This window comes from Alligator sinensis, unplaced genomic scaffold, assembly GCF_000455745.1.
Source record: "Alligator sinensis unplaced genomic scaffold, ASM45574v1 scaffold314_1, whole genome shotgun sequence".
Lineage (NCBI taxonomy): Eukaryota > Metazoa > Chordata > Crocodylia > Alligatoridae > Alligator > Alligator sinensis.
This window is the reverse complement of record NW_005842703.1, coordinates 403,250-414,722: the sequence shown is the minus strand read 5'-3', so window position 1 is coordinate 414,722 and position 11,473 is coordinate 403,250. Positions and strand designations below refer to the sequence as shown.

Below are 11,473 nucleotides of genomic sequence, written 5' to 3'. Positions count from 1 at the left end.
CCCCCATTGAAGCATTCACAAGCCACCTGGTACCTTGAGGTATGTAGAAAAAACATGTAAAGCTGTGTCTATGTCTGAAGCCCCAAATCTTTCCAAATCTCTCTGAATCAATTAAGAGGGTTTCAATTTGATTCAGAGAGATTAAAGGGTCTCCTGATTCAATTTAGATTTAGAGATTCAGCCACCGAATAAGGCAGAATATCCTCTGAATCATATTAGGGACTGAAGCGTCACATAGCCCTAATAATTTTAGTATTTAACAGGTTACTTATGATATGTCTTGTACTGTATGTCCACATAGTATAGAAAAAATGAATAGACCAGGAAAGTTCTACTTTGATCTTTTAAAAAACAATTCTTCATGCCATCATATTAATGACATCTATAATTTCTATAAAAAGTCATAATTGAATCATCTAGAATAAACATAACTGAATGAATATATTCATGGGTTAGATTTGATTTACATATAATAGATCTGATTACCTATATAATGCATCTGATTTTTTGATGACTCAGCCTAAAGTATACATGGTGGGTGGGTTTTTCAGCCAAGCAATACCAAGGTGAAGGATATGTAAAATAATTTTGTCTAGAAAAGGTTTTTGGTGAGTGGATTTTTTCCTCTCAACCTTGTATGTACAGAGTCTTAAAATGAAAGTGCTTCTCTAGATATCTGTGCAGAAGTAATGCTCTGACACAATGGCTTGGAAGCTTTACTATTAAAAACAATCTTGTCATAAAACAAATCTTAGGAACATCTGCTTGAGGTCAAATCCAAATGGCCTCCACAAGCTGATGTAATGCTATTTTGGAGTTCCTGAAGACTGTAATCCCGCCAGGACTATACTTTGTAAAGACTGCAGTGTTCATGCAGTATATTTTAATTAAGTGGAACATCACTAACACACCCCTTGCTAAGTCTCACAAAAACTGAGTCTTGTTTCAGATTCCACAAAGATGTAATAACAAGTGCTCTTAGGAGAGGGAAATCATAGCTTTACAAATTGATTGTTTTAATTAAATATGCTTCAGAATATTAGGCAGTATTCTTCAGATAATAATCCTAAATCTGTAGCTATCAGCTTTCCGCATACCCAGGATGCTTCTTACATACCAGAATTCTGTACACAAGCCTGAGCTTTCTTTCCATGCAGTGAACATATAGCTGGAATATCCCTTTCTTTTTAGCAATATGGGGGCATGTCTCACCAACAGGCAAAGACATGACTATACCTTTGACTGTAGCCCATCAACATACATTAATTGGTTTTAAACCGCCTATCTCAGGTAATGCTAGTGGTACAGCAGTGGCAAAATTAAATTTAATGTTGGTTTCAAAACCTGCTCAGGAACCAGTATAAATATTTGAGCAACTAGCCCCCTCTGAGCATTGTGTTGCTATTCTGGAAGTACTCAAGTTAGCTAATTTAAAGCTAGTTAGAATAAGTTTAAATGAGCTCTAGTCATGCCTTTATCTCCTATGTTGCCTCCCTTAACTGTTACTAAATTAGTAATAGAATGTCATAGTAGAATGTCATTGTGTGAATAACTGAATATGATACTGAAAGGATATATTTTCCCAAGGTTTAGTTTTCTCTTAATTTTCCCATTTTTTCTAGAAAAAAATCATTATCCCCCCCTCTGAACAGAAGGTATGCATATAGTACCCCATCCTGTAACATGGCTTCAATCATCAGTCCCCACAGATCGATAAAAGATGTTTTATGTCCTGCTGCTGTCCGTTCACTCAGCTCCCTGTAATAATTCTTCAGATTTTGCAAGGAAAAAGCATTCTTTTTGCATTTGGTTGCTTGCTTCCGGGCTTCATTGATAATCTCCCCTAGATCCTTCTGTGACCAGTCAGCTTCCTCATATAATTTGGTCATAGTCCTGAGGTCAGAAAACAGAACATTAAAGAAAAAAATGGTTAGAATTTGAGATTCATGAAACTCAGTGGTGTCAGAACCCATTAATTAGATGCCTATAGCACAGAGGAGAATTGGTATAGCCCAGAGGAGAAATGACATAGCACATAGGAAAATTCCATGGGTTCGATACATATGGCATAGTTTTGCTGTCAATCATTCTGGTGGCAGTAACTAGGTCATGGAGGAAAATTCCGCTATGCCTGAACCCAGTAACCAAATGCTACAGTAGTGGAAAATTACAGTTTAGAAAAAAGTTCCCGCCACTCATATGCAAATTCACATTATTATTGGCCAGTTTTAAATTATTCCTACGTGGCGACCAGCGATTGGCTTGCTAACCGTATAAGAGGTTGAAGCAGTTTCTGCCCAAGTTGGAGAACTCCACACACACCTCGTGGAGAACTCTGAGTACACTGTGGAGCCTAGCAAACTCCACGCGTGTTTCAGAGCGAACTTAGCGGCCCGATCAACCACTAAGGACTCCCCGTCACCGACCCAAGGGGGCCTAACACACCCCCACCCGAGACATAAGACGACTGCCAGCCCGAACTCCTCGAACACATTTGCAGACCGACCAAACGAACTTTGTAATTTCTGCCCGACCCAAGTTTTGTTTACAACTGTAATCGAAGCAAGTTTCTGACCTGCACTGTATGAGCAATGTAAGTAAACAATCTTTTTTGTTCAATCAAAATGCTTGAGTACCTGATTCCACTCTAAGCGTCACAAGTACCCGCCCGCTGACTAGGGCTCCTAAGGCCCCGAACCCCGCGCCATGGCTCTCGGCGGCGACAAGTGGATCAATTTTGCACAGCTTCATGCAATCCCTTTTTGGTCTCACTTCATTTGGACTCTCACAATTAATTTTCGTTTGAGCTTCAGATATAAACAACCTTCAGAGGCCAAAGGGAAACATGATTGACTGAAGACACCTGTTTTTTCTTAGCTTTGAAACAAAGATATACAAATCCACCATGTGTTGCATGGTTTCCATCCAACACTAAGACCTGGTCAAAATTTCAAGGTGCATTAACACTTAAGCCAGGGATCACCTGAAACCTGGCTAAGGATTAAGAAAATATCCAAAAACCTCAAGTACTCCTTGTATCATAAAAAAAACCCATTTACTTCACACCATTCAGTGGATATGGCAGTTGGCAGCAGGAGGGCAAGCAAGGATTGATGCAGCTATGGTTGCCCTCCAGTTACTTAGCCCATCACCAGTGCCACAACCGTACTACCCCATGCTGGAGTTCCCGCATGCCCCATGCAGGAACTAAAACTGCTGCCAAATCACAGGGCATATGGTGGCAGCAGCAGCTCTGATTCCAACATGGGGAATGCAGGCAGAGGCCATAGCTTACTATGTTGCATGCTGCATGGCCCATGCCAGAGATGCTGCAACTACCACCACATGCCCTGGATTGGAGCCAAAGCTGCACACACTTGCACATGCCCTGGGCTGGAATCATTTTCTGTCCCAGATTGGATCTGGCCCAGGAAGCAAGGTAAGTATTGACACCCCTAGTCCAGTGCATGAGATATTTTCAAGATAACATATTCCCTACGCATTTTTCTCTGTAACAGAGACTTCCAGTATAAGTAAATCAAATCCTTAAAAATGACTCTCACCATGTTGTGCCAGATGAGCCAGTGATGTAAGAAATACAGTCCAGAAGATTCAGCTTCTGAAGACCCCAGATGCTGCCATACATGCCCGTCAAAGCTCTTATGCCAACCCCAGTGGTTGTCACAGCCACCACTGGTATCTGCTCAGCACAACAAAGGCAGAAAGTATGTGTAAAGCACCATCAATGAACATTAATGACTAAAAAGGGGAAGGGTGAGCAAAAAATTCAGGTTCTGGTAACAAGAACAAAATCAGATCTATGAATGATAACACTTTCTGTGTAAACTCTGGCACACTTACATGACGCAGAGAGGTCTCTGTTTCCCACTTGAAACTACTTTATAGTCTCCTGCTGAATTTTGTAAAATTTCAGATTCTGCTGTATCAGAGTGTATTGTTTTGTTTTGAATATTATGGGATTAAATCCACTGCTATGTATATATTTCTAAACAGTGCATTTTATGGAGGCCAAAACAGGAATATAGTATTTGCCAATTCAGAACAGAACAGAAGGGCTGAACAAAGCAGCTAATAGTAGAAGACACCTGTTCTCATTCTCATGGCCCTGAAGGAAAAAGAGAGAAGTATCTCCTGCCATCTCCTCTCTACCCAGCTTGCACCTTCCCCTCTTAATAGTCCTCTCCCTCCCACAATTCACCATGCCTCAAAATGGAGGTCAGCAATAGTTCTCATGGAAAGACCTTTCAGAAGTGTACCAGGGCAGCTCTGAACCAGGGATAGCCATGATGCATAGGGCAGCACCAGGCTACCACAGTGCTGATCATGGCAACACAGCCAGCTGCTGCTGAGGTGATGACTATTTTTGGGCCCTCTCCAACTCCGCTACCAGGGCTGCTGCCCCAGAGGCCCCTCCCCGCACATCTTTAGTTATGCCACTGCATCAAAGATACCCATTGGATCAGCTTCTTTTAAGTACCTAGTTAGCTGAGAATTTATGTTCCCTCAGGTACCTCATGATCCTGCAGATCCTCATCTAGATGAAGAACCTTCTTTATACCAGCAGCAACCACCTGCTTCCGATTTTTCAGGAAATTCAGCTCCTCTGGGCACAGGTCAAACCCCAGACGCACATCTAAATTTTTTGGTCTCCTACACAGACCCTCAGTCCTGAGGTTAGTGCAAACATATTATATGTTATTACTTGTATATTTGTGTTTCTAAATGTATACAAATATACACAGTGACATTTATAAAAAGGCATATGAACATATCAATTAATAAATTAATTAGTTGGTTTACAGACCATCCATTCTAAACTATATAGCTAGGCAAAAGTAGGAAATGAGAAAGAGAAAAAAGAGAAAGTGAGAGAGAGCACATGCACACATTGAAGGCATCTCTGATATTTAATGCAATTACTAAGAACATGCAAATGAGATTACATAAGAAAACAAAATACACTCCAATACAGTCCCCCAGCATCCTATGCTGCTTTGCAGGGTGGGCAGGCTAACCTTGGCCCAAGCTATCTGCTCCAGCTGAGCAGAGAGGCGTGCCCTAATACCCCCCAGCTTCTGACCTGGGCCACTGCAGGCACGTGGCTGCATTTCTGGAATCAAAACTGAATGTCTGTTCAATTGCTTATCAGTTCAATCTATGCAGTTTAGACTAACCTGTGAAGATGTCTCACTTCAGTCTCAGGCTTTTTGATCGTCTGTACTTAGCCATTATTCTCAGATAAGGAAAGGGAAGAGCTTGACTGACAGTCACCCATACCCAAAGTACAAATGGCTTGTTCTTTCAATAGACAAACATTTATGCCTACATAGAGCCCTCTATAGCTGCAGCAGCCACTAGCAACCTGCAGGGATCTATTGCAGGATCAGGACTCAAGGGAAGGTCTCTTACCATTCATTTGCCTTCACGTGCAGGTCAAATGTTCTGTTCTGAAAATCAATAAGGCCGATATTATAAGCTCTTTCATATTTTAAGCTTGTGTTCATTAGAATGAGTTTTACCTCCTTCACAATCAGTACAAAGCCTAACTATCCATCATTTGAGAAAGATGAGAATATACACACTCATTACCCGGTTAATTATCAGTCACATTATTTATCTCATGTTTCTCATTAGAGCTGAGTGAATAATGAATTAATAATATAGTCTCAGTCCAATGCTGAACTGAAAAAAATGTTTCATTTTGAACTGAAGCAGATTTTATTTTTTTAAAATTTTGTATTTTTTTCAAATCATTTTGGGTCAAGCCAAAATATCTTCTTGAACCTGAAATTATTCCCCTCCAAAGCCTATAATGGAACCCAAAATACCAAGTCTCACTGTCACTCTGCTGTCAGCAAGTATATGTGAAATAAGTGGATAAAGTTTGTGTCTCAGCCACATTTATGGCCTGCACAGAGGATGACAGTTTAATAAGGCTGTCAGTTATTCTGTTAGATCCAGTGCTAGAGGTTTCAGCTTGGATCTGAAGGTTCTATTCCTGTTGATGGTCCATGTGCACATCAACATAATGCCACCAGTTGACATTTTTATGTTTAGTTTACTATTTTCAAGACCTTGGAAATTACAAAACTACATTAGTCTAAGTCAGCAAATGTGAAAAATAAGTTTTCCCTTGCAACCTTGATTTGATCCTTTTGTGCATGTGCCCTATGTCACTCTCAGGGGCCCTAACAGACAGCCCAACCAGGGCTAATTACTCAGATGGCTAATCCTACCAGAGGCTCTAACTGGTAGTCGCACCTTGGTTAATGAACCAGCTGGCCACTGTGAGGGCCTTCTGATTGGCTGCTGGGGATAACAACCTTCCCATTTAAGTCCAAATGTGGCAGCTGTCTGTAAACCAGACAACAGTTCTGCCTATTTGTAGGTCTGTGCTCTTGGTACTCTGACATCTGACCCTGCTTGGCTTTGCTTCTTGGGTCTGGCTTTTTGGAAATTCCCCCTTGGATTTCATAATTTGGTCTCTGACTCTAGAATCTTGTCTCTGGCCCTCCCCAGGTGGCCTGCCGCTAGATCAGCCCACCTATGATCTAGTCCTTATAGATGCAGTCTTTAAAAACATGATCATATGTAACAGGAAGACAAAGGCTCCTATCACTAGCTAGGCAGGGATGAGAGGATAGCCTTTCACCACAGGAGAGTGGACCACAGTAAAGGCAATTTGAACCTCAGTAGGTGAGAGAAATAGGAGACACACTGGCAGATGTAAACCGGGGGGTTGACAGCAGCAGAGCCATGCTGCAGACAGCAGGGCAAGCTGCCAATTAGGACTAATGGGGTTGAGCAGCTGGAGAGACTCTGATTGGCATGGAGTGCTTGGAAGACAGTAAAGTGAAAACCTAGCAGTGAGGTCAAGTGTTGCTTTACCCCAGAAAAGGGAGGGAAGTTTCTTTTTAAGTGGATACTTGCCCCTTTTGTTATAGTTTGCACTGGTGGACCAGATGTGGCTATAAGGGGTAATGAGGAGACCATGAAGTGACAGGGAGGCACAGTAGTTAGCCCTGACATGGAAGGGATATGAGGAACAGAGGTCCAATAGCCTAAACCAGAGAGAAGTCCAAGAAGGAGGAAGGGCCAAGGCCAAGAGGGTCAGAGCCCACAGCTCAAGAAGGGTGAACATAGGTGGGATGCAGATAGGAGAGCCAAAGCCTGGATCAAGGAAAGGAATAGAGGTGGCCTGAAGCCGAGAAGGTCAGCCAGAGCCTGGAAGAGCAAGATTGGGGCTGGGGCCCAGGTGCCAGTGTTCAGAACTGTGGACCTTGTGCTAAGGAACCCAGCTACAGAAAAGGTATCAAAGCCAGGAAGGCTGAAGCCCCAGCTAACTTTTGTGGCCAGAGGGCCAAGCAGTGTGATGGGGTAAGAGGTCTTGCTTGAATGATAATTTATACCATCTGCAAGGCATGGGCATGGTTGTAGAGGAGAGAGGAGGCCATGAATCTAACCCTTAAGGTCAGCAGAGCCTGGGGAAACAAGCAATAAGGACAGGGAGGACAGAGAGAGAACCCCAGAAGACTTGCCAACTCCAGGTGGGCAGCCTCCCCTCATTAATTTTTCTATACCAACAAGGCATAGCAAGAAAATGAATGGGTTGCAATCCAGGGAGACTTGAGTGGGGCCAGTAAAGACAGAGGGGGCCACAAGGTGGCAACACAGAGGTCCTCAGGCACCATCTTGTCACATTATATTATAGTCTTTCCTTAGGAACTTTGCCCAATTTAGTTCACAGAAAGGACCTGATAGGGGAGGAATCAAACTTGTACACTGAAAAAGACTATGATCCTGCCAATTTTGTTGAAGAGGTTGGAAGTTGTGCAGTGACTGAGGCAGTATGAAGAAGAATAGTCCCATGATTAAGGAAATCAAATTCTGAACAGAAGAATTTGATTCTAGCCATCCCTCTGCCACAGAGTCCCTAAGTTATGCTATGCACAACTCACCTAAATTATTCTTTTCACAGATGGTCGCCTTAGCTGTGTGTTCTTTATTTTCTAGATAGGCAGTTTAAGACTAGCATCTAAACTGCAGATGTGTGGGCAATTTTGATTTTGCTCTCTCTGCCTCAGTTCCCCATCTGTAAAATGGTAGTGATATCACTCCCTCACCTGACAGTGGTGCTGTGAGAAAAACCTAGTGACTTTTGAAGTCCTCTGGGAGTGTAGTGATCAGCACCATAGTAAAATCCTATAAGGAATTTTGTAATTCTGTCTTCAGTGGCATGTTTGCATACGGGCAGTAAAATAGGGCCTGGTGCCACATACTGTATAATATAAGAAAAAAGCAACATATAGCATGGCTGTTCAATGAGTGAGCACAATTCATCCTGACGCTATAGGATAATACTGATACCTAACTAACTGGAGTTCAGTCACAATGGAAAGTTACTGCACGTCTCTGATGAGAAAGTGTATAGGTTTGGTATTATTCCATAAAGTCAGTAGTAACCACTCACCTCTCCTATTGTTACTTTTTCTTGTATGGGAAGTGAATTCAGGGGTAGGGTCAGAAACTCATTTTCGTTCCTTTCCCCTTGATATGATGATGACTGAAAAAATATTAAAATAGAGGATTATTTTAATATGACAAGGAGAAAATGATCAAAACAATCCTTGCCACACGTACTTCCAAGTCCTCAAACCAAGATAAACTGAAAAAACTGTACACATGTTGACTTCTGAGTTCATAAATGCCAGCAGTGACATACCCTGCTGAGCTGCCGCCTCTGTGGTATTGTAACATTTAAGTCTGAGTCGTTATACTTTATATAGTGGAATCTTGCAGGAGCAGCAGGGAAAAGCCAAGAGTTCAGTGAAAGGTTCTGGGCTCCTTCATATGATCCTTCCAGCACAAATGCAAATTTTCTATCTGAAGGGGTGACAAGACAAACACAGAACCTTATGGTTACCATCACATCCTTACACAACCAAATAAAAACAGGACTCTGGCATTCATAACATAGATGCTATTTTATAATTGAATAGTGCAACAAATACTAAACAGGATCACATAACCTAAATGTTCTGAATCCATAATAAGCTCTGAATAGGAGGTCAGTCCTATGACAACCTGAACATCATCCTTCCCTACTGGAACAAATGGGATTTGAGGAAACTTGGAACCTGTTATAATAGGATCAAAAGTAATTTATGCTCTGGGACATAAGGTGATAGGCTATACCACGTGCTAAGTATCCAAATAGACTTACAGATCTAAGTGTGATTCTGTTTCACCCTACTGGAGTCCATGAAAATCAGAAATGAAAAAAGAAGGTAGGTCCTTCTGCTCCCTGTTTCTGTGTAGCTCACTCTTAAGAGTAAGATGGCGGCAGGTTACAAAAGTAGAAGTATTAGCGAATGTTCAAGACTTCAACAGGCTGGAACATCACAGTTAGACACCTAGTCTACTTGGATACCTAATAGGTGGAATTAATTTGTTTAAATATTACACTCTATTCCAGCAATGCATTTGTGCTGCGTCTCACCCACATTTTGACAGCTAAAGATCTTGGATCTAAAACCAGTTACATACATTTATCTATATCCCTTAGCATCAGTTCTGGGCCCTCTGTAAACTCTGGAGTTATATTTTAGTGATCTGTCCTGTAATTCTTGCTAGGAATGTTAAACCATAGCAAGTATTTCATTTTACTTGTGAGATAACTGATTACAAGCATGGCTTGGATGTATAATTTTCTTCTGAAATCTCTTTTTTTCTGAAGGGGTGGAATATCCAAAAGAGTGTCAACAGAAATCACCTGAATTGAAATCAGCAAGCACCTTTTAAAATCCCAAACTTAATCTATCTGTCCATCCTTTAAAGAGTTCTTTAAAAAGCTTTTTTATCCCTTGTAAAATGTTCTAAATATTTCTGTGTTCTCATAATTCAAACACCTTTTTTTACTGATTTCATACGTAGTATTTACAGTAGAGACCCCATATCTCCCCTCTACTAACAGTAGGAAAAGTGCCATAATAATGTGCATATTTAATATTCAATATGCCAAACATGGAATACCTAAATGACTTTCTCAAGAAAGGAACTGGTTTCCAATCCTGGTAACTAGTGGTGCATGAAAACACTGCTATTGATTCTTAAATTGATGATCCACATGCCTTTGTACTTTGTCAGATCAAGTCCATAAAAGATTGCTAAAGTATAGTATTTTTTTAATATGTACTATGCATCAGGACAATACAAGTGTAGTGGTAATGCAATGGTTATGTGCACTTAAGTTGTACAATAATACCTGAGGTAATACAGAATATATTTGGTTTTGCCCTCATGACTTTTTTTTCTCGTGTCCCATCTAAAAGGATATCTTTTGATATTAAAGGAGTGGGAAGGAATTGTTGTTCTCACTGCATTTATTTCCTTCATTTCTGAATTCTGGATTCCCTCATAGGTGAGGGATGGAAAATTTCATCTTCAGGTAAGAATATTTCTTGGAAAGTTGACAACAGGATGTTATATTGGAAACTAGTCTGTTCAATTAACTAGACACATGTTCACCCAGGTATATTCTGCATGTTGTATTTGATTAATTAGGGCCTGATTCAACATCCATGGAACCTAGTGGACTCTCCCTTTTGCCTTTAATGGACACTGAATTAGGTTGTCAGAATATAAAATACTGGCTTTTTGCTATAAAATTTTAATTATCTTCACCCAAAGCCATCAGTTTAAAAAAAATACTAACCTGTAGAATCCTTTCTCACTCTTCCCCCATTGACCTGAGCCTCCAAGCAGGAAACTTCCCGAGCCTGTAACAAAGACAACAAATGAAATAATAAGGGGCACCTCTAGTGGTGTAGCTATACACAAGCCTAGTTTCTCAGCTGATCTATTGCATCTAGGTAGAGAAATGTTGAGTCTGTTGGGCAAAAAAAGCAAGACTGGCCTGTAGGAGGACTAATGTATTGCTTTATGATCCTCTGCACTGACTTTCAATCAAATTTCTGGAAGGAATCATGTCTAGTTCTCAGATTGACAACTGAACTGTAACTTTCTGTATGAGTTTTTAGGGAGGGTGCATGTACATGGAAAACCATCCTGACTTCTCCACCAAGTTAATAGATTTGCAGGAATGAAAAAAAATAAATAAAAACAAAACAAAAAAGTAAGGGGAAGCTAATAAAGACGCAGTTGTTATTAAAAGGATCAGCTTTTGGAAGTCCAGCCTATGGATATGGCTTGTCATTAGGTTTTGGTCACACTGTCATAACTGGTTTATGGGAAAGTTATTACACAACATAGTCTACCCCAACCTACATCATAACAATCCAGGCACTAGCTTTGTGAATACTTACAACAATATTCCTTGTAGTTTTTCCCATCATGTAACACTACAATAGGATTGTGGAGGAGTACTACCTTGGGGCAGCTCTCACATTTTTCCAGCTCAAGCCTCTCCCAACATGAGTAACCAGAGGGAATT

At 40.9% G+C, this 11,473-nt stretch overlaps 1 protein-coding gene across 1 annotated transcript in view; it reads right to left on the bottom strand.

Moving 5' to 3' along the window:
* The window catches only part of LOC102383974 (cytosolic phospholipase A2 epsilon-like), a 46,593-nt gene that overhangs the window by 17,953 nt on the left and 17,167 nt on the right, over window positions 1-11,473 (bottom strand). The window contains exons 7-13 of the mRNA XM_006034074.3: window positions 10,736-10,799; window positions 8,744-8,904; window positions 8,492-8,584; window positions 5,431-5,468; window positions 4,533-4,689; window positions 3,564-3,700; window positions 1,671-1,893 (exon numbers count right to left, since the gene is read on the bottom strand). Of these exons, the coding sequence (XP_006034136.1) occupies window positions 1,671-1,893; window positions 3,564-3,700; window positions 4,533-4,689; window positions 5,431-5,468; window positions 8,492-8,584; window positions 8,744-8,904; window positions 10,736-10,799 (873 nt within the window). The remainder of the gene's footprint in view (window positions 1-1,670; window positions 1,894-3,563; window positions 3,701-4,532; window positions 4,690-5,430; window positions 5,469-8,491; window positions 8,585-8,743; window positions 8,905-10,735; window positions 10,800-11,473) is intronic.